Source organism: Cadophora gregata, assembly GCF_030347475.1.
Source record: "Cadophora gregata isolate MNR1 chromosome Unknown scaffold_13, whole genome shotgun sequence".
Classification (NCBI taxonomy): Eukaryota; Fungi; Ascomycota; class Leotiomycetes; order Helotiales; family Ploettnerulaceae; genus Cadophora; species Cadophora gregata.
The window spans coordinates 325025-349025 of NW_026695936.1; the positions used below are offsets into that span (position 1 = coordinate 325025).

The 24001-nt window shown below is 48.6% G+C and overlaps 1 protein-coding gene across 1 annotated transcript; it reads right to left on the minus strand.

Annotated features, from left to right (window-relative positions):
• Positions 1 to 3: 3 nt before the first annotated feature.
• ONS95_003596 (uncharacterized protein) lies at positions 4 to 23906 on the minus strand. Its single transcript, XM_058496911.1, has 6 exons — positions 23638 to 23906; positions 15026 to 23586; positions 10646 to 14974; positions 4643 to 10501; positions 2893 to 4573; positions 4 to 2842 (listed from the first exon to the last, which is right to left on the minus strand). The coding sequence occupies exons 1-6, from the start codon at positions 23728 to 23730 to the stop codon at positions 191 to 193; spliced, it is 23175 nt and encodes a 7724-aa protein (XP_058352853.1). The 5' UTR covers positions 23731 to 23906; the 3' UTR covers positions 4 to 190.
• Positions 23907 to 24001: the final 95 nt, after the last annotated feature.

The window sequence follows — 24001 nt, forward strand, 5'->3', positions numbered from 1 at the left end:
TTGCTCAATCATAAAAATACTATAGCATTTGTTTATATAAAGAAAAATAACTAACAAAAACAAATGAAAAGTAAACAAAAGACAGCTTGGCAGTTCGAGGTTGCCTCAAGGTATACAAGAAGACTCGCCAGGAATATAGAAACATGTACCCAAACTCCTTCCAGTATAATACAAGAAATCCTCCTTTTATTCATTCAGCCCTTTCGGCCTCCCCTTTTGATCTCCCAACTCGCATCTTCCTCGCCAATCCCACAGACTTCCCCAGCAACTTCTTGATCCCTTTCTTTGGACCCTGCTCCTGCTGGCTCTGAGGTACCGTCACAGCAATATCTTCCAGATCTCTCGCCATCTGCTCCTTCTTGTACGCCACCAACAGCGCCAATTGTTCTACCATTACCGGGTGATCCACCAGATCTTCAACCCGTAACTTCATACCTTCCTGTTCCAATAAAGAAGCGACCTGCGCAAGCCCAATGATATCACCACCCATCTCGTAGAAAGATGTTTCAAGATCGAGAGCAGGTGAAGGTGTTTTCTTGTCGGATAGAATGCGCGTCCAGACTCGCTTTAAGAGTTGCGAGTAGTGAATGAGGTCTTGTCTGCTGAGGGTTTTCAGACTTGCTGCGAGCGTGAGGTCATTAAGTTTTGCTTCCTCTTCCAGTGTCTGAGCAGGAAGGGAAGAGAGCTCGGTTGGACTTGGCAGGATTGCCTCAGGGTTGTCTGAGAAATTCATGGATGTCTCACAGAGGACTTCGAACATGCTTTCTGCGAAGGCATGAGAGACGCCGCTATTCTTGGTGAATATCAAGCTAATCTCGATCTCAGCATCGCTCTTAGGAGTAGAGAAGACAGTCAAGTCTGCGAAGTCTTCCTGCGATCCTATAGCGCCAAGTTTGTACTGAATATCGCCGAGCTGGACGTCTGTTTGCTGTTGGATGTTTTGGTGTTGGCAAACGGTGGAGAAGTTCGTCCAGTCGGGCCAAGACGAGCAGTTCTTGATGATCTCTCGGAAACCAAGAGATTCATAAGGCATGGCTGCCACTTGTTGATCTTGAATGCTGCGGAGGAGATCATATACGGTCCACCCAGCTTGGAAAGTGACTCTCACTGGGATCAGGTTTACGCATGGACCGATGATGCTTTCGACTCCAACTACGGCTGCATTGCGTCCACTGATCACATTTCCAAAGATGATATCTGAATTCGCTGCCCATTTAGCCAATGTGACAGACCAAGCTGCTTTGATGACGGTTGCTGGTGTGATATTCTTCGACGCTAGAGAGGAGATACGAATGACCCGCTTCAAAGTTGTTGGAGCATCCATTCCACGACTGTAATTTGGCCCGCTTCGATGGACAACTTCAGTCATCGAAGAACCCTTGAGAAGATTCTTCCAATATAGATAATGGTCATCTGTGGTATTTCTTGCTGCATCCCGAACGTAGGTTGAGAATGCAGGTGTTGCAGGGAGAGGATGGCCTTTGTAGCCAGCCTGAATAGCAGCCAAGATCGCCGGGAAACAAACTCCGTCATATTGAGCATGCGACATGCGCATGATGATCCTGTGTTTCCGGCTTCCAATTTCCTTCGCAACTGTGAATTGGAGGTAGGACTCTCCAAGCTGCGGCCCGTCTTTGCGATCCTTCTGCTGAAGTTCCGACGTGAACAGCGCCAGGTCGCTGGTTTCGTACACAGAGAAACTTGGTTGAACTTTTCTCATGACGGCCTGGAAGAACCGATTGCCATGAGGGACGAAGACTGTCCTGAGAATTTCGAAAGAATCCACGACTCGAGATATACTACGCTTCAGACGCTTCAGATCAAGGGCCCCGTCGCCTTCAAGGTAGAAGTAGTTGAGCATCCATTTGGACTCCATAAGTGTCCCCGTGACAGCTAAAGCTTGAAAGTCGGTAACAGGGAAGACATCCATGATCCCGCCGCGGAAAGCTCTGACTTTGGGACAGATATTGTCTTGAAGGAAAGCATCCACGTCAGCGGTTTCGATGAGTGAGTATCGTTGATATAGCGCGTTCTGAATCGCCTGGGATCGTGCTTCTCGAGCTTCAAAATACTCCTTCGGATCGCTGATGCCTTGTGGTGTCTGCGCTTCTTCTGCCATACGAATGACAGCAGCCATATCGGCAAATGTTGGATGCCTGAATACATTCGCGACTGTCAAAGCAAGGTCTTCATCGCGAGCCATCCCAACCATTTGCATTGCAATGATACTATCGCCGCCAAGAGAGAAAAATGAATCATCTTTCTTGATCGTGTCTTTGGAAATCTCAAGCAGCTCACTCCAGACAGAGAGTAGCTTTTGTTCGATCCCACCAAGCTGCATGATGGACTCTATCGTACTCGTTGATCTGGTCCTGTTGAACTGCGGTCTGAGAGGTGCCATGGTGAGTTGCGAGTAGTCGATCATGGGCTGGATTGTTTGCTGGGTCGCGATGTGCATTGTGTTGTTGACAGTATTGCTGATCGTACTGCCCATGCTTTGTTGATCATTATTCACCAAGGCTCCTGTCTTGAGCATCTGCTCCATGATCTCGCGCACGTATTCAGAAACAATCGTTCTTAGCTGCGCCTCGGAAGCAACAAGTTGTGGTTGGTCATTAACATTTTGTGGGGGAGGCGGTTCAATGATGATAGGTTCCGAAGCTTTCTTGGTGAGATCAAGCTCCTCGACGAGCTGATGTGGCTTGTTGATAAAAGTCTCCATGACGCGAGCTAGCATATCACAAAGCTCTTTTGCCTGCTCTGGCGCCATAACATCTGTCCAGTATCTAATCACGACACCCTCGTCGCCTCGTAGGGTTCGGATGTTCAGTGTCGCCGCATACTTTCAGAAATGTCAGTAAGGCTTGCAAGAAAGATAGTCAAATAACTTACCTCGCTAGGATCGTGTGCCGCAACAGGATCGAAAGATATCGATGTTGTCTCATGTCCATCTGATGGCCCGTCACTTTGTATAGAAACAGCTGTGTTAAACAATGCTTTTCCGCCCATGAGATCATGTTGGACCTGTGCCAGCGAGCAATGCTGATGCTCAAGACTCTGGAGGTAGTCATTCTGAACTTTGTTGAAGATCTCTTTGATAGTTGACTGAGGTTGAAATTTGACTCTGCACACCAACATGTTGATAAAGGCGCCGATTGTGCTTTGCACCCCTTTCACAGGCACGTCACGACCGCTTGTTAGATACCCGAAGCAGATATCTTCGGATTTTGTGTAATGTCGTAAGCAAAATGCCCAGGCCGCTTGCATGACATTTGCGAGTGTAAGGCTCATCTTTTTGCACATCTCCTGTAACTCAGGGAATCTGTTGAAGTCCATCGCAACTGATCCCAAGGCCCTGGTGCCAGCAAAGTCCTTGTTGAGCACTGGGAAGTTACATGCTTTCGATCCAGCGAGGTACGTTTTCCAAAACTTGATGCTCGCACCGGCAGGTAGACTTTTGATGTATGCTACATAGTCAGAGTAGAGAGGTCCAAGACCTTCAGGAAGGCGACCGTGATAAGCAGCGGCCAGATCTTTCAACATGATGTTTGCAGAAGATCCATCAATGACTGCGTGGTTGACTTCGGCCTTGAAGTAGACCTTGTTGCTTGTGGTTTGACAAATTGTTGCTTGATGTGGCAGTCGAGGTTGTTTGGTGTAATTTGCATCCAGGATTGACATTGTGCTGAGTGTATCCAGCGCATCCTCTTCGTCACTTCGAATAACCATCACGCCGCTGTCAACATTCTTGACCACGATCTGATTGAAAATATCGCCTTTGTAAACACTGTCTGCAAAGACGGATCGGAGAGCAGCATGTCGATCGACGACTCTTTGCCATGCTTTTGCCAGTCGATCTCCGTCGACTGGTACTCCATCTTGAGCCGGATGAACCTCAAAAACAGCATGGAAGTGGTATAAACTGGGGTTCTTGAGCTGGCTAATTAACAATCCTTCTTGTAGTGGTGCACAGGGATATATGTCTTCGACTTCATCTTGATTGATACCGACTTGCGGAAGTGATCGAGTGATTATCTTCTGGAGGCCCTCATATGAGATTGGCAGAAGCGGAAAGTCGCTAAGGGTAAAAGAGGGTGGCCCAGTGAGTTCAGCCAAATGTTCTGCGATTTCCTGGAGTGTTTCTTGACATTCGGAAATCCATCTTCGGATAGATTGTTGATGCCGAATATTACGATTGAAGAGAAACGAGAATTGGATCTTGTCGCGCACGACAGCGGCGGAGATTTCGAACAGAGCGAATCGGTTCGCGTGAGGTCCGACATCTGCTATCGTCTTAGAAGTCTCTTCGTCTTCCGGATGCTCCCATTGCTCAAGTAGGGAGTCGTCGTGCTCCAGCTGCTGCATTTTGCCCAAGTAATTGAATATTATCTCCATGTTAACACCACAATCCTTGGTATACGATTTGTTTGCCATTTGAAGATATTGATGTGTGAAATATTCTCGACCATTGCTTGGTACACTCCGCCGGGCGTCTTTCATTCTTCGTACTGTATCTGCTACATCATCTTCGTTTGTATCGATTGCCGTATAGACTGGAAATATGGTGGTAAACCTAGATTATTTGATTAGCATGGTCCGAATGTCTCTAAATAGATTGTTCTGAAATGCAGATTGAACTTACCATCCTACTGTTCTCGATATATCAATGCTTGTATCCCAAGGCTCACGCCCATGTCCCTCGTTAAATATCGCTGGAGGGTTTCTATCTACAAAAACACGGGCAAAGGAATGACTGATAGCCGCCATGAATAACTCAACTGGTTCAGTCCGAAGAGCTCTATTGCTTTCATCAAGTAGCATACCTGAAACCTCAGTGCTCAAGGTGAAAGCCTCTGAGATGACGTCGCCGTATGTATTGGCTCCTTTCTCGATACCCCAGTATGACATGTCGACTGAAGGAACTTCGAATGGCAACGCTCCTGCATTCGGCTTCGCACTGGCCTTCAGCGCATGGTCGAACTGCATGGAGGACCAAACTTGGAATGAAAGAGGCTTGTCGGAAAGAATTGATCTGGTGGTGAGCAGTTCTTCCAGATCTTGCAAAATGATTCTCCAGGAGACCATATCAATCACTAAATGGTGAGCTGCGAGGAAAATCATCTGCGGTGAGTCCGCGATATTGAAAAGGTGTGCCGTGAAAACAGGCCCGCGGGAGATGTTGAGACTTGAGTGAGCTTTTTCGACTAGTGACGTGATCCGACGAGTGTCTTCAATATCATGGATCTGGAAATCGATTGAAAACTCGCTTTCTGATTGCAGTATTTGCTGCCATGACCCATTCGGTCCTTGCACAAAACGGGATCGAAGCATGGAATGCTGATCGACGATTCGTCGAAGTGCAGTCCTGAGCTCCTGAGGCTCAACATGCCTCGTGATCTTCAATGAGAAGCTTTGGTTGAAGCGACCTGCTCCGTCGAAGGTATTGCCAATCTGGGAATCAAAGTAGAGCTGCTGAATGGGTGATAGATCAAAGACCTGGCCAAGAACCTCGTCTTGGTACTGAACCTCATCCTCATAGCTGGCTATCGATGCTAGCTGATGTATTGACTTGCTTCTCAAAACATCAGAAAGTGAAAAGTTCAGCTTTTCTCTCCTGCATAATGCCATAACTTGCATTGCGCTGATGGAGTCACCACCAAGACTCAAAAACGATTGGCCCAACCTCGTTCTCTGGAGTGGTAAATTGAGGACGCGGGAGAAGATCCTTTGGAGTAGCAAGGTTGTCTCTGTCGCAGGAATCGAACTATCTTCTTCATCCTCAGCTTCCAGGATACGTTCATAAGTTTTGTCATCAATGCTGTGAAGCCAAAAATCAACGTTGCGACGATCTAGTTTCCCCGAAGGTAGAAGGGGAACCGACTCAACTACGAGCCAAGATGACGGTACCATGTATGCAGGCAAGATCTCAGACAAACGGTTGCGAATCCCAGTAACTTGAGCCCGAGCAGCGGCACCCTCAGGTCCGTTTTGAATTAGTTCACAGGAACCCTTCGTAATTGTTGTTCCTGTCAGGGCTGTCAAGGAGATCACAGCCACGAGACGTTTTCGAAATGGCCCTGTTTGGGGTAGCGCTACAAGCGCGTGTTGAATACTCGAATCCTTATCTAGGGAGTGCTCTATCTCCCCCAGTTCAAGGCGCTGACCATTCAATTTGACTTGGTTGTCCTTCCTTCCAATGAAATGCAACGATCCGTCTTCGTTGTATCTGACCAGATCGCCTGTCTTGTACATTCGGCGAGTAGAAGCTGAAGACACTGAGGAGGTGAGTGCAAATTTTTCAAACCATGGTGGACACTCAATGAACGCTTCTGTTGTCTTCGTTGGGTTGTTGATGTACTCGCGGGCAAGTAATGGTCCATCGAGCAAGAGTTCCCCGACGCATCCCACAGGTGAGATAGAATTATGATCCCCAGGGTCTACAACCCACGCATGTCCGCTCGGAAGCGCGTGTCCGATGTTGGATGGGTCCCGAACTTCGCTGACATTGGGGTTGCCCACAGCTATTACTGATGCTTCTGTCGGCCCATACCCATTAACAAGTGTGACCTTCGATGCCCACTTGGTAACATTTTCAATCGACATTGCTTCGCCACCGCAAACAAGGACATCCAATGCTGGGACGGAAGTTGGGTCGATGATGTTAGCAACGGACGGAGTGAGGAAAGCCCACGTTGCTTGGAGTGTATTGATTGCTTCTCCTACATTCCTGGTTCTCATGTCTTCAGAAGGCATGCAAATACAAGCGCCGCAACTCAAGGCTGTCAGCGTTTCCAGTACGCTAACGTCGAACGTGAACGACGCGAACTGGAACACTCGGGACTCAGGCTTCATCAGCAACACCTTTTTCATGGCTACAGAGCTTGTTGATATAGCTTTGTGCTCTACTACTGTGCCTTTCGGGCGACCTGTGCTTCCAGATGTGAAGATGGCATAAGCAGCGTTGTGACTCTTGGCTCGGCTGCAGTCCAAGGCAGGGCTCAGGGGTGAGGACAGACTCCCTTTTAGTGTCTCCTCGATAGAAATGAGATTGATGCTCGAAGCTGCAAATCGGTTTGCATGGTTTGGTGAGCAAATAAGATACTTCGCGTTGACATCCTTGATCATTTCTTGATGTCGAGCAGTCGGTGCGGTAGGGTCCAGAGGCACATAAGCTCCGCCGGACATCAAAATTCCAAGAATTGTTACTACAGCCCAAACTGACTTGTCCAAGCAGATAGGTACGAACACCTCCGGTCCTATACCGAGCGAGGCGAGATAATGTGCAAGGCGTGCAGCATAACCTTGAAGTTCTTCATATGTCAGATTCCCGTCCCAGGCACATACAGCTTGCGCATCCGGTTGTGACAATGCCATCTCTTCAAACTCTTCATGAATACACGCGTCTACCAATGCTGGTTGGTAAGAGTTCCATGACGATATAGCAGTCCTGTCTTCGGGACTAACGATCTCAACAGTGTTCATTTTCGCACTGGTTCCAAGCTTCGGTATGTTGCTAAGCTGCTGTAGCACAAAGTCCAGTTGGTACAAAATTCTCTGCACCTGCCACTTTGGCAAAACAGCATCATCATAGTGAGCCAATATGTCGATCTTGTCCGATCCACCTTTGCACTCAAGGACAAGAGGATATGTGAAGAAGTTCGAAGCAACACCTGTTCCTTGGAGGTCCCAAAGCCCCTTTTCAATCTCTTCCTCTGCTGTTTGAATTACGAGAAGATTGCGGAACTCGCATGCAACCTCCGTATCACGATTGATTCGCTTGATTCGCTGAAGTCCGGCATGCTGGTATGGGATGATGTCGGTCGCCAATTTCTGGATACCCTGCAGAAATCCCGTCATAGAAAGTTTGCGATCAACTGCAATTCTTGTCGGGACAGTCGTGATTGTGGGACCAATGATATCGGTTATGCCTTGAACGGCAATATCACGTCCAGCAAAAATTTCGCCGAAAACCACATCGTTCGACCCGGAATACGCTGCCACCACCAATGACCATGCAGCGCGAATGATAGTGGGCACAGTTATTCCCATGCTAGCAGTATTTCTTGATATTGGTGTGCTGTGAGTCAACATTTGATTGTTCCGAGCCTTGTCAGTCGCTACATGTTGATCTTGGGGAAATTGCAAGGGTGAACATTCCAAAAGTCTAGCCTTCCAGAATTCATCCGAGGCTTCTCCGTCTATTTCACAGAGGTATTTGATGAACAGTGAATATGAACCTCTAGAGAATCGAGCCGAAGAATCCAGGTAAGCAGTTTCGACCCTCTCCAATACCATGGGGAGAGACCAGCCATCGTAAAGTGCATGATGGATGTGCCACACAAAGTAGCAATCCCCAGATTGATTGTCCGAGACAATAGTGTAGCGAGTGAGACAGCCTCCATTTGTTGTTGGAATATTGACTTCATTCAGATCGACATTTTCTAGGTTTTCTGCCGAATACCAGTGGACCGGATTGTGTTCAATTAAGGCCTGTAGAAAGATGCCAGACTTCATGTGAACGATACGTGTCCGCAAAATATCAATCTCTTCAATTATCTGATCCCACACGGTCTTGAATCTCCCGATATCGATGTCTGCTGGTAATTTGAAGATATTCTTGGCAACATATGCGCCAGATTGCTTGATCGAGAGTGTCAAAAGCCCTTCTTGGAGCAGACTACACGGGTAAACATCCAAAACAGAATCCTTGTCGACGTTGCACTGACTTGCCACCTCATTGATGATAGTCTCAGCTGATTCATCAGTGGAAAGTAGGGAGAAAGGTAGCAGCTGCTGCTCCTCTTCGACAACAAGGGTTCCGCACACCTGCGCCATATCACAGAGTCGAGGATTTCGAAAGATATCGATGACAGTGAGAGATATTCCCTGGGAGCGAGCAGCTCCGACAAGTCGCATGGCTGTTACCGAGTCACCACCAAGCCGGAAGAAGCTATCATCGGTGCCAACGGATCCTGGAGGTGATACATTGAGGACGGATTCCCACAGAGCCTGGAGGGACTTTTCGATTGCTGTCGCAGGGGCTTTGGGGATTTTTGATTCGGAGCTTTGGAGTCTGTAAGGCGCAGCCATCTCTTTGGGGAGATTGGCGACGATAGCTTTGAGCCTGTTTCGATCCATCTTGCCAGAACTTGTCCATGGGAGTTTGGTGACGGGGATGTAGAAAGATGGGCACATATATGCTGGTAAGACCGCAGCTAACGATGAATCCAAGCTTTTTGCAACATTTCTTGCTGCATTTGCCATTGGAAGGAGGATTTCATCGATGTTTGACTCTGAACGGAGATCGTTGGCATCTACAGTGAAGAACACTGCTAGTGCCTTGGTCGATGTTCGGTTCATGGGGGAAACGAGTTCAACGACAGACTGCACAGTGTCTGGCAAGCAAGTCTGCACGTTTTGCTCTATTTCTCCCAACTCGATACGCTGCCCGTTTAGCTTGATCTGGGTGTCCTTGCGGCTCAAAAAGCATAGACTTCCGTCAGAGTTGTAGCGTACGAGATCACCAGTTCTATAGACCCGTTGTCGTGGTTCAATACCATTCAGCCAAGTGGGATCTGAGATGAATACTTCCGCAGTCTTCTCCGGGTTGTTCAAGTAGCCACGAGCGACCGTTCGACCTTCCACAACTAGCTCACCGATCCCACCGACTGGAACCAGCCGGTTATAGTTACCAGGATCGACAATCCATACACGAGCTCCCACTCCGCGCCCAATGTTTGATGGGTCCGAGTTTAAGTCGTGGCCATAGTGATCCACCTTGGTGCTGGTGCTTGCAATAACACTCGTCTCGGTAGGGCCATATGCGTTTATAAGAGAGCATTGACCTTTCCATTTAGCAATATGATCTAATGACATCTTTTCACCGCCAGTAACGAGCGTTTTAAGACACGGAACACTCTTGGGCGATAGTGTGCTTGCCACAGATGGAGTCAGAAGGGTCCAAGTCACACCCATGCGTCTGATAGAACCTGGGATATCGTTCATGCGATCTTGCTCGCTCGGGATGCACACTGTGGCGCCCACTATGAGAGCGCTGAGGATTTCCATGACACTTGCGTCGAATGTGTGACTTGCGAATTGGAAGACGCGAGAGCCTGGTCCCATTCGCATGGCCTTAGCATGTTCAACCGCACTGGTACAGAAGGCTGCATGCTCAATGATTGTACCTTTGGGTCGCCCAGTTGTGCCAGAGGTGAAGATGATGTATGTAGGGTCGTCTACGGAAACAATTGGCAGAATCGCTGCCGAGGTCTTGTAGTTGAGAGTTTTGATGAATTGCGGGTCCACCGACAGAGCACGTTTGGCGACGTTCGAGATCTTTTCAAAATTCTGAGCCGAGCATAGGACTATTTCACTCTGCACGTCGTCGATGAAACCCTTCAAGCGGGCTTCGGGATGAGTAAAGTCAAGGGGGACAAATGCAGCCCCTGCCTTCAGCACAGCAGTCATTGCTACGATGTTCCAAGCCGACTTCTCGAAGCTAGATAAAGTCACAGAGTCAGCAATTGCCAGGTCCTAGGCGGTGAAATGTAATTGCAGATAGAAAAACATGATTCATGGGGAAAAGGATGCAAATCGCGTCTCAAATCAATCTGGTTGAGGGACAAATTGGGTCGTCACCTACCACAATGGGACAAAGCTGTTCGTCTCAACACCAACCTCAATAAGATGAAGTGCCAACTGTGTTGAAAGCATATCTAGCTCGGTATATGTGAAATTCCGGTCCCAGGCACAAATGGCGTCAGTTGAAGCGGGTCGGTCCGAGACTTGGTCGCAGATCATATGGTGCACACACTTCTGTACGCTGACAGGAAGTGATGCGTTCCATTTCATGATTTGTTGGTGGCCATGATCACTTATCAATTGCAGGTCCGAAATTCTTCGATCGCCGTCGTCCTGAGATACCATCTCATTTAGAACGTGCTCAAAAGTGTACGCCATGTTTTCTGCTTGGGACTCCGACAGGGTCGTAGTCCAATATCCGAAATGTACCTCAACCTCCGACTCAAAGGCTTCCACATTGACGGTGATATCGTACTCGCTCGGATCATGAGCTTCGATCACGTCGAAAGTTATACTCGAATTTGATGCATGCTGTTTACTTGAGCGTTTCTGGAAAGTAAAAGCAGTGTTGAAGAGCGAGGTGCTGGACAGCTGCAGCTCGTGTTGAATTGATGCGAGGGAAACGCCCTGATGGCTCATCCCGTTGATGAAGTCCGTCTGCACAGTCTGGATAGCGTGTTGCAATCGCGTTGAGCTGCTTAGGTTCAGCCTGCATGTCAACATGTTGATAAAAGCTCCAAGTGCTTCCTCTTGAATGCCTGAGATCGGAGCATCTCTTCCAGAAGAGAGGTAGCCAAAGCAAACTTCGTCTGCACCAGTGTAAATTCGAAGCATGAGCCCCCAAGCGAGCTGTAACGCATTCGATAGTGTGACGCCGTTCTGGCTGCAAAATGCTTTCAGTCCCGAGGTGTTCCTGAAGGACAAAACGCGAGATCTCAGTTCCCGGGGGATCTCGATTCCATCGTTGAGGGGAGTGACGTGACAGGGCTCAATGCCATTCAAGTAAGCTTTCCAGTAGTTCATATCGTCATCCTGTGATCTGTTCTGGATGTACGAGATATAATCGCTGTACTTTGGCTTTGTGGTCGCGCTTCCCTTTCCAATTTTCGAGTGCAGACCTGTCGCTCCAGCAGCGGACACGAGATTTCTATAGCTTGTAGAAAGGTCCCGGAGTAAAATCGGGACTGAAGTCCCATCACATATTGCGTGACTGATTTCGAGCTTGCAGAATAGACCCCTTTCTGTCTTGCAAAGACTAAGCCTGTGCGGTGGGTGCTTGTCTTGGAAATTGACAGGCGACTGCTTCTTGAAAACGTTCAATAATTCGGAATGCGAGCACTCAAGCCAGGCGACTCTGGCAGTCATATCCTTCAATACAACTTGGTCATTCGAACCTTCTTGGCATACACTCTCCACAAATATTGTTCTGAGAATGGAATGTTGGTCGATGACAGCTTGCCAAGCTTCTGCAAGATGCCGAGCATCAATGCCCAGCCCGTCATTGGCACGAGCCTCAAAAATAGAGCAGTAAGCATACAGCTCGGGGTTCTTGAGCTGTGCAAGTAGCATGCCTTGTTGTATCGGAGACGAAGGATAAACGTCCTCGACTTCTGCGAGAGACCGGACGCCGAGTAGAGGTAACTTCTCCATCAACTTCGAGATGCCGTTGTACACTAATGGAAGGCGGGGAAAGTTACAGAGTGTTTGTTCTGGCTTCATTTGTACCAAACGCTTGATAGCATCTTGTAGTGACCGCTCGCATTCCATGATCCACCGCCGGATCTTGGCTTGTCTCTTCATGTTTTTATTGTACGAGAAAGACATCCTGATGACTCCATTTGTCACGGATGCGGATATCTCGAACAATGCAAAGCGTGGCACATCTTTGCCGATATCGAACTCAGTATTGGTAATTGCTTCCACTGGCTGGAAAAGAGCTTCTTTCCGCTCAAGTTGTTGCAATTTCCCTAAGTAATTGAACGTTATTTCCATAGGCCAATGCTTTGAAAATCGCTGATTCCCGTCGTCGGTGAGGAGGCGACGGGCGAAATATGGTCGTCCTTTATCAGGAACTCGACGTCTCAGATCTTTGACCCAGCGAATGGTGTTCATCAGATCGGATTCTCCGTCGATATTGGTTGGCAGGAAAACGGGACACATGGTAGTGAACCACCCCACAGTTCGCGATAAGTCAAGCTTTAAGCCCTCCCACGGTTCGCGACCATGGCCTTCGTTGTAAATTGCTGGGACAGCAGAGCAATCAGAGAAGACTTTGTTGAATGAATGAAGCAGAGTTGCCAGAAACACGTCAATGGCCTCTGTTTGCATTGATTCGTGACATCTTGCGAGGAGGGCCAAAGATGAATTGGCATCCAGGTCAAATCCATTCTCGATAACGTCACCTGACAGGTTTTTCCTATCGCCCATGTCCCAGTACTCAAAGTTAGCAGCCGGGACGTCTTCTAGTAAGCCAATGACTGCGTGATGGTTACTCTGTGCCTGCTCAGCTTGAAGACGAGACCAAGTCTGGAAAGGGAGAGGCGTCTGCAATGTGGACGTATCGCATGAGAGAAGGTCTTCGAGATCCTGGAGAATTATCCTCCACGAAACGACATCGATAATGAGATGGTGGGCGACGAGAGAAAGAATCTGTTCCTCAGAGCCACTCGTCTCGAACAGATCCGCGATAAAGACAGGTCCAGTGGAGATGTCGAGCAGGCTGTGGCTGTTCTGTAAAAGAATGGGAATTTCACTCTCGTTCGGTTTGTGCACTCGGAAGAGATAGGATCCAGGGAGATCAATGACTTGTTGTTGCCATATGCCTGCATCATTTCTTTGAAAACGAGCCCGGAGCATCGAGTGAGCTGTAACCAAGGAGCTCAGAGCCGCAGAAACTCTTTCGGCACTCGTGGGTCTGGTCAAGCGGACTAGCATGCTCTGACTGAAATGACAATTCTTGTCACCGACACATTCAAAGAATAATCGTTGAATAGGGGACAGGTCGAAAGGCTTGTCAACTTCCTCAACTTGTTGTACGACCTCTTCAGGGAGTTTGACTAGTAGCGCTAAGTCAGAAACGGATTTGCTTTGGATGATGTCCTTTACAGTCACTCCAAGTCCATGAGATCGGCAGGTTGACATGACCTGCATTGCCGAAATCGAATCTCCTCCAAGGTGGAGGAACGACTGATGTAGGCCGATTTGCCGTGGCGGTAGATTCAAAACCATGCCCAGAATTTCTTGCAGCTGGCGCTCTACTGGATTGACTTGGATCTCTTGATCCGTGCCAGCTACGTCAGAAATCTGTTCGAATGTGTGCGAGTCCATGGTTTCCAAATATTGCTCTATCCTGCGTCGGTCAAGCTTCCCCGATGGTTGCAAAGGTAGGGATTCCAAGACAACCCAAGAAGAAGGTACCATATAAGATGGCAAATGCACACACAGTCGATCCTTGACAGCAGCCACAGAGAACTTTGTTGCTTCGTTGACAACAGTCTTGAAGGCGCCAGGAGCGATGGCCGAAGCCGAAGATTCTTGAAGCGACAGAGCAACCACGAGACGGCCTGTGCAAAAGCCTGCATGGGGAACGGAAGCGAGAACATGCCTTATTGAAAGATCTTCTCTAAGGTGATGCTCCACCTCGCTTAGCTCTATTCTCTGTCCATGTATTTTGGTTTGCGTGTCCTTGCGTCCACAGAAGAGGAGTTGACCTTCTGCTGTATATTTGACCAGATCACCAGTGCGATACATTCGTCGGTGGACATGATCATTATTCCGAGACCAAGCGGGGTCTTCAATGAACACTTCCTTCGTCTTGATATCGTTCTTGAGATATCCATTCGCTAAAATTGGTCCCTCAATCACCAACTCGCCGACCGCTCCCACGGGACTTAAACGATTCCAATTGATGATATCCACAACCCACGAGCGGCCACCTACAGCTCGGCCCATGTTATTGGGAAGTGTTGTTAGATTCATCTGAGAGTTCGCTGCTGCGACAACTGCAGCCTCGGACGGCCCATAGGCATTGATAAGTTCGAGCTTATCAGCCCACGTCGTGATGTGCGATTGCGACATAGCTTCTCCACCAAGTACAAGAGTCTTCAAATTTGGAATGTCGGAAGGTTGCACGAGCTGGATAAATGAAGGCGTCAAAAGGGTCCAAGTGATTTCCATTCTGTTGATGACGCCGGTGATGTTGTTCAATCTCTCATCTTCGTCCGGAATGCAAACACATCCACCTAAAGTCAGGGTAGTCAGAATCTCCAACAAGCTTGCGTCAAACGTGTAGCTTGCAAACTGAAGCACTCGCGAATCTGAAGTGATGCCGAGAGCTGGACCATGAGCGGCAGCACCAGAACAGAATGCGGCATGTTGCAGGATAGTTCCCCTTGAGATTATTAGCACGAAGCGCACTGTGACAACTTTAGGTTATACTAACTTTGGCTTCCCCGTGGTTCCGGATGTAAATATGACGTAGCAGGGGTCTTGTGGGCTGACGGAGGGAAGTGTATCCTCCTTTGAACACAGTCCGGCGATCAAGTGACTATCCACAACAATCACATGAGATGATATATTTTGGCAAACCTCGGCGAATGAGGGAGAACAAATAAGCAAGTTCGCCTCCGTATCCTCAACAATACCTCGAAGTCTGGAAATGGGGGCTGCTGGATCCAAGGGTACAAAAGCAGCCCCTGACTTGAGGATCGCAAGCATCGCGACAACAGTCCAAGCAGACTTCTCAAAACATATTGGTACGAGCGAATTCTGGACTCCATGATGAACCAAGTGTCTCGCTAATTGGGTTGAAATACTGTCCAGCTCTGGATAGGTAAAGCTGGAATTCCAGCCATGTACAGCGATTTTTGATGCCGGCTGCTTGAGGACTTGTCGCTCGATCAGGCTGTGAATACAATCTTCAGCGACAGTAAGAGGCTGGCTGTTCCAGGATTTGATCATTTCTTCGTCCATTGGATTCAGGGTCTGGATGTCGTAAAGCTTGATATTTTGGCTACTTGGAGAAAGAAGCTTTCGAAGAATAAACCCGAATTGGACCAAAAGTCTCTCTACAAGCCATGTAGAAATGCTATCATGGTCAAAATGAGCCTCAAACTCCACGCTTTCGGCCAAAATTTGGCAAGAGACTGTCAATGAATACGAATAGAAATTAGTTCCTGCGGTACCTGAGCTCGTCAGATTCCAGATCCCAGTCGAAGATTCGTTAGCGTTGTGATGAATAGCGAGCAGATTCTGGAAGCCACACGCGACAGCTGCATCTTGGCTGACATGCTTGATGCGTTGTAGTCCAGCATATTGGTAGGGAATTGCTTCAGCGGAGGACGATTGAACTTCTTCCAGAAATTCGCAAATTGTCATCTCGCAATTGATTCGGATGCGGGTAGGAATAGTCGCGAGTGTCGGTCCAACGATCTGCTCGATGTCGTGAACTGGAGCATCTCGCCCAGTGAGAGTTTCTCCAAACACGACATCTTCAGAGTTTCCAGAGTATGCCGCGAGAAGCAACGCCCAGGCAGCTCTGATGACTGACGGTAAAGTGATGCTGGAACCCGAATTGCGAGTCACCTGCACGGTATGTGATGAGACGCTTGTGGCTTGAACTTGGTATGCCGGGTGTGGCAGGGCAGGAAATTGCGCTGCTGTGGTAGCAGATAGCTTGCTCAACCAGAAAGCATCAATAGTTGCATTATCCACCCCAGCAAGATATTTGATGAATCTAGGATATCCTCTGCCAAGTTTTGTGTCTGGGGGTGAAACATTGTTGTAGCATGCTTCCACCCTCTCGAGTAGGATTGGTAACGACCATCCATCGTAGATAGCATGATGCGCAGTCCACACGAAATGACCCGTGTCTTTGACCATCGTATAGCTTGCAAGAGTTCCGCCGTTGTGTGAAGGTAGCTGTCGTTTATCAAGAAGAACGTCTTCGAGAGTGGCAGCAACGTGCCAGGCAAGAGGCTCACGAACCACTACTTGCAGAAATCCCGAAGACTCAGTGAACACAATTCGCGTTCTCAGAATGAACTCAATATCAAAGACCATTTGCCATGCCGCTCGAAATCTGTCAAAGTCGATGTCTGCCGGCAATTTGTAGATGTTCTGGGCCACATAAGCTCCGGGGTCTTTGTTCGACAAAGCTATGAGGCCTTCTTGAATTGCGGTGCACGGGTATATATCTTCGATGAGCTTGGGATCCACAAGACAGTGAGAGGATACTTCCACGATAAGTTCTGCCAGAGGTATTTTCTGAGAGACCAAATCGAATGGCTTCACCTCACTCTCCATTGCAGAGGCACCCCCGCCGACCATCGACTTCGCGTCCAAGGCCAGATCGGAAAGCTTAGGTTTTTGGAATATACTGGCAACCGTAAGTGTGATTCCTTTTGCTCGAGCGGCGGTGATCAGTTTCATGGCGCCAATTGAATCCCCTGACATCCGGAAGAAATTATCATCTGCGCCAATAGTGTCCCGCTCCAAATTCAGTACTGATTCCCAAAGCGTTGCCAAAGTCTTTTCCATTGCCGTTGATGGTCGAGAACTAGACCTTTGAGCCAGCCTGTACTGTGTGGCTTCTGTTTCAGACAGTGATCGGCATACGTCTCGTAGGCTTCGGCGGTCAAGCTTGCCAGAAGAGGTCATGGGCATTCTCTTCACTGGGATATACAAGGTGGGTACCATATAACTGGGGATCAGAGCAGCGATAGCCGCCTGTAGCGCAGCTGCAGATGTTCTGACATCGGCTGACATTGGTAGTAGAAGAGAGTCCATTTCGGACACTGATTTGGAGTTCTCGATGCAAAGGAAAGCGGCGAGAGCTTTCCGGCTGCCACTGAGTGTGACAAGCTCAACTGCAGAATTGATACCAGGTAAGACATTGGATTTGACGTGATGTTCAATCTCGCCCAATTCGATACGCTGCCCATTGAGCTTGATTTGAAAGTCTTTCCGGCCAAGGTAAGTGATTGTGCCATTCGAATTGTATCTTGCTAGATCACCTGTCTTGTACAGCCGATGATATCCTTCAGCCACCCACGCAGGGTTGATGATGAATGCCTTCGAAGTTTTTTCTGGGTCATTGAGGTACTCACGAGCGAGGATAGGACCCTCGATCAGCAGCTCGCCAACACAGCCGATTGGCATGAGCTTATCATGATTTGATGGATCTACAATCCACGATACGCTTCCAATCGATCTGCCGATATTGGTCGCCTCAGAAGAGGCCAGCAAGTCCCCATTCCAGGAACTGTTGATCGAGCACTCCGATGGACCGTAACAACAATGGAGAGAGATCTCTTGTCCCCACGTATCAATGTTCTCTTTAGTCAGAGGCTCGCCACCTAGGGAAAGACCCTTTACCGTCGGAATGTCTGATGGATTAAGGAAGCTGGCTACTGTGGGAGTGATATCCATGAAATTGACATTGAGTCTATTGATGGCGCCGGCCAGGTCATTGACGCGATCGTGCTCGGATGGAATACAGACACAGCCACCCCTCATGAGGGTTATGAACATTTCTTCCAGACTGTTGTCGAAAGTATATGAAGCGAATTGCAAAACTCTAGATTTCCGATCGAGTTGATATGCAGTGCCAGTAGCGTGGCCACTTGTGACAATAGCTTGATGCTCAAGTACAACACCCTTTGGCAAGCCAGTCGAGCCGGAAGTGTAAATGACAAAAGCAGGGTTGCTGGGCTGGACTGATGTGGCTGTTGGGAGGGACTTGTCGGGCAGACTGTGTACGAACTGCTCATCGATTGCCAATGCGTTGACGTTCATGTCTTGAAACAGTCCTAATCTAGAAGGAGATGTCAGAACAACCTTTGCTCGGGTGTCTTTTACTCTCAGTTCAAGTGCTGCTTGGGGATGTGTCGCATCCAAAGGAACCGCTGCGCCTCCTGCTTTGAGAACCGAGAGCATAGCAACGACCGTCCATGCGGATTTATCGAAGCATGTAGGCACATACATCTCAGGACCAATGTCCATCGAAGAAATCAGGTAATATGCCAAACGATTCGAGAGTGCGTCAAGTTCGGCGTAAGTGAGCTCGCAATCCCAGGAACAAATTGCCGGGGCTTGGGGTTGCTCCAGTACCTGGCTCTCGATGACTCTGTGCACACAATCGTCTATACTCTGTGGTATACTGGAGTTCCAAACATTGCAGATCTGTTCAGAGTGCTTCTCGTTGAAGTGATCAAGCTGCTCCACAGGTAACTTGGAATTGTGAACAATGTTTTCAATGGCCTTCAAGAACACTTCCCCGATGTTGCCCGCCTGTCCATCTGATATGTAGTCCGTCCAATAGTCCAGGTCAATCGCCGCGTTACTGTCTGATGCTTCGATGTTGATGGAAAGCGGATATTCTGTCGGATCATAGGTGGGGACTACTTCTTGGAATGACACTACATTCTCTTCAGCGGATTGCGTTGGTAGTTTTCGGTAAGACAATGCGGTGTTGAAAAGAGCGCTTCCGGAAAGCAGCAAACTGTGCTGAACTTCGGCCAGCGATAAGGTCCTGTGCGGGAGACTCTCTACATGGTCTTTCTGGACTCGATCCAGGACTGTCTCGAGTCGATTAGAGGGCACGATACTAACTCTACAGACCAGAGTATTGATGAACGGTCCGACAGCATCCTCAATCCCAGGAATAGGGGCATCTCTTCCACTAGACAGATATCCAAAGCATACATCATCCGAAGCTGTATAACAACGGAGCGTGAGCGCCCATGCGGTATGGAGTATATTGGAGAGTGTCAATGACCTATCTTTACAAAACTGTTGCAGTTGAATGAAGTCTGAGTCTTTCAAGCTCAGACGTAAAGAGTGAAGTTCTGACTTTGAGGACACGCCATCATTCAGGATAGGAAACACTGAAGGCTCGGCATTTTGGAGATAATTCTTCCAATAATCAGCACTGGCCTCGTAGGGTTGGTTCTGAAGGTGTGCAATGTAGTTGCTGTACAAGGGCCCTGGTACAGCACACAGTCCCCCTTGATATGCAGCGGCGAGGTCGCGAAAGATGATTGACATCGATGTGCCGTCCATGATCGCATGGCTGATTTCCAACTTGCAAAGAACTTCTCCGTCAGATGTCTTGCAGATAGTGAATTTGTGCGGAGGATGACCATTTTCCCTGTAAAGACTTGGATCTTGTTTCTCCAAGACATGGAGAGCATATCGCCCAGTGCTACAGTCTACATGGCAGATACTGGCAGCAACTTTCTTCAAAACGACCTGGTCGTACAATCCGTCATCATTGGTAACACTCTGAATAAAAACAGTCCGGAGGGGTGGGTGTCGATCGACAACTTGCTGCCAAGCTCTTGCGAGCTTGTTGGCATCTGCTGGAGCATCTGACCGATCTTTGAGGCGATGAACGACCTGTACAGCATAGAATGAAGAACTCTTGGCTTGACTAATTAGGATACCTTCTTGCATTGAAGAGCAAGGATAAATATCCTCAATATTGTCAATGTTGGATATGCCAAGCGTGGGCAACTTGTCTCTGGTAAGAACTTCGAGCTGGTCGTAAGCAAGTGACAGAAGGGGAAAGTCGCCGGGAGTTGCTTCTGGCTCTCGTTCGGAAAGCGACTTGACCATTTGACAAAGGGTCTCGCGACACCCAGAAATCCAATGTCGGATCTTTTCTTGATGCTTCATCTGGTGATTGAAGGTGAATGCGAATCGAAGCTTCCCTTGTGCGATGACCGCAGAGATCTCGAAGAGACCAAATCGTGGAGCGTTCTGTCCAACATCTGCTGTGCCACCAGCACCTCGAGTCTCACCGGCCATGGTACCCACTGGCTGTAAAAGAGCGCCTTTCCGCTCGAGCTGCTGGTATTGCCCCAAGTAATTGAAAGTAACTTCAAGCGGCCAATGTTGCTGAAATCTTTGGCCACCTTCCTCTGTCAGGCACCGACTTGCGAAGTACAGTCTGCCATTATCCGAAACCCTGCGCCGGAAATCTTTCACCAGCTTCAGAGTATCGATTTGACTATGAAAATTGCCAATATGAATTGGGTACATCACGGTAAACCATCCAACAGTTCGGGAGAGATCCACAGCCATTCCAGATGGTTCACGTCCGTGGCCTTCGTTGAAGATAGCTGGCAATTGTCGGTCTTCGAAGGTGTTGCCAAATGAGTATATGAGGGATGCGATGAGAACATCAACAGTTTCTGTACGAAGAGCTACGTGACACTGATTCAGCAGAACGGATGTTGTTTCCTGATCAACATCGAATCCCTCACATGCGACTTGGCCGTACGTGTTAGGATGTCCTGACATGCCCCAGTACTCGAAGTCACCCTGTCGAATGTCAATGAACGGGAAAGTGTTATCGATAGCCACTGTTTGGGACTGGTCCAACTGCATCTGGCACCAGGCTTGGAACGAAGTAGGCTTCTCAACGGAAGATGTCCCGAATCTCAGGAGTAACTCCTCGAGATCCTCGAGAATCACACGCCAGGAGACTAGATCAATGACAAGATGATGGCCAACTAGAAATAAGAGCTGTTCGCTGCCATCTCGCTTCGGATCATTGAACAGATCTGCTGCAAATACGGGCCCGGACACGACGTCCAGACAGACTTGACTATTGGCTATAGCTAAGTCTCTCTGTTTGGCATCGCTCAACTCGTGTTCTTTCAAACGATAAGATGCAGAAATATCGCTAGTGATGCGTTGCTGCCACGACCCATCTCCTTCTGGCCTATTGAAGCGGGCTCGAAGCATCGAGTGGCGCCAAACAATCGTCTCAAGTGCAAGTCCTAGCTCGGACTTTGTGATTTTTTGAGTGACGCGAAGGAAGAAGCTTTGATTGAAATGGCCCCTCCCTTGATGTGGAAGCATAAAGTACATCTTCTGGATTGGAGAGAGCTCGAAGGGCCGTTCGAGGATCTCCTCATGGTGGGACTTGCGTTCAAGCACTCTGGCATACTGGGCCAGGACAGTGATAGACTTGCTCCGAAGAATTTCTTGCACTCCAACATCGATACTCTGCTTCGCGCAATATCCTCTGACCTGCATGGCCGTGATACTATCTCCACCCAGGCTCATGAATGAGCGGTCAAAGGGAATCGAATCGGAAGGGAGATTAAGCACGTGACTCCAGCTGTCTCTCAATGTGGTCTCCATTTCAGATGAAGCAATAAGAGCCAGATTTCCACTGTTGTTCTTGGAAGTCGGCAGTTCGACAACCTGGCGGTAGGTTTCATCATCCATACTCTCAGTCCAGCTGGCGATAGCCTTACGATCAATTTTCCCCGATGCCAAGAATGGAAGGCTTTCAACGAGGACTAACAAAGTCGGGACCATGTGGATGGGGAGGTGTGCCATTAACGAGTTTCGGATGACCTTCCTCTCATCCGATATCTCATTGATTATCTTGAGTGGTTCGATCCTATCGCGGGCTGTTGTTGTATTCGATAGGCTCAGCACTGCTATCAGCCTATCCTTGAAGATACCCAATTTTGGAAATAGGACAGCTCCATTAGACACCAGTGCGTGTGCTGTGAGGTGATGCTCTATTTCGCCCAGTTCGACGCGCTGACCGTGTACTTTGACTTGCGTATCCTTCCGACCAGCAAACTCAAGTGTTCTGTCGAGATTTTGCCGGACTAGGTCGCCAGTCTTGTACAAGCGCCACTGTCCGACTTCCTTACTCTGCAACCATGAAGCAGTGTCTAGGAATGCAAATGCAGTCCTATCAGTATCGTTGTGATAGCCAAGGGCCACGCTCGGACCTTGGATCACAAGCTCCCCAATGCTACCGATAGGCACCAGTTTCTCATGGTTCGTCGCGTCGACCACCCAGGCGTGAACGCCAGTTGCAAAGCCGATATTTGTCGGGGATGTCGAAGCAGTAACAGAGGAGTTGACAACTGCTGCGACAGATGCCTCACTCGGGCCATATCCATTAACCAAATTGATATGTGACCAGCGTTCTAGATGACTTCTGTTCATTGCCTCGCCAGCCAAAACCAGAGTTTTGAGTCCTGGGACGTCGTTAGGGCTGATGAAGTCGATGAACGAGGGGGTCAAAACCGCCCAATTGACTCGGAGTTGATTAATTGTTGTGGCCGTATCATTCAATCTATCCTCTTCGCTTGGGATACAGATCACACCGCCGGCCATTAGGGTGGTAAGGATTTCGACCAAGCTGGCATCGAACGTGTGGGCGGCAAATTGCAGTACACGTGACTCTGCAGTGATCAGCATTGCCGGTCCATGGGCTTTGGCTCCTGAGCAATAAGATTGATGTTGGATCATTGTTCCCTTAGGCTCTCCGGTTGTTCCGGATGTCCAGATGAGATAAGCTAAAGCGGTATTGTTGACCTTCGGGAGGGATTGTTTGCTCCCTGGTAGGCTGTCGATTTTCAGTTGGTCCACGGGAACAAGGACACAGTTGCTATCCCGGAGCATTCCTGTATATCTTTCTGAGCAGAGGATAGTCTTCGCCTTGAGTTTGTTAGCTAGCATTTGGATTCGATCGATAGGCGCCGCTGGGTCCAGGGGACTGAAAGCTCCACCGGCTTTCATCACCGCAAGCATCGCTACGACATTCCATGGGGATTTGTCGAAGCAGAGGGGAACAAAATCGCCCTCACACATGCCGGAGTCGACGAGATGAGCTGCAAGTCTGTCTGACTTTTGATCGAGGTCCAGGTATGAGATGGAACCGTCAATGAAGCAGATCGCTTCCGCATCGGGGTTAGCTAACACATTATCATGAATGACTTCATGAATACACCTCTCCACCTCTTCGAGAGGCGTACTATTCCAGTGCCTGATTTGTTCTCTGTCTCTGCCGCTCAAGAAATCTAGAGAAGAGATTCTGCTGTCGGGTCTGGTGCAGATTTGGCTGAGTACTGCATCCAAAGTCCCAGCAATGTTTGACAGCTGAGATCGACTTAGTTTTCCGTTTCGCCCCTCGAGGAGCACATTAAAAGAACCGAGACACACTCGTACACCAACAATGACATCGCGCTACACAATTGTCAGTCAAATTATTGCGAAATCGAGCTCGATGGTACTGACCTGCTCATGTGAAAGAGTAGCTAGCGCTGCGGAATCTTGCTCTGCATCCGCAGCTTCAGAATCTTCTTCCACGATTAGACATGTGTTGTACATGACGTTTTCACCAGCCGGCTGCTTTGATATTTCGACTTCCGCGGTGTCTTCTGAGAGAATCGTTGACAAAATATTTGCAATGGTCGAATTCTCATCAATGATAGTTCGGCATACCGTATTCTTTGCCGAGGCCCCACACTGGAAAGCTCCTTGAAACCCGAACGATACATGATCCTCATTCGTATAGCATCTGAGGACAAGCGACCATGCTACCCGGAAGATTGAGCTGGCATTTGTGTCAGTAAGTAGAGCTTCAAGTTCTTTCCGATGG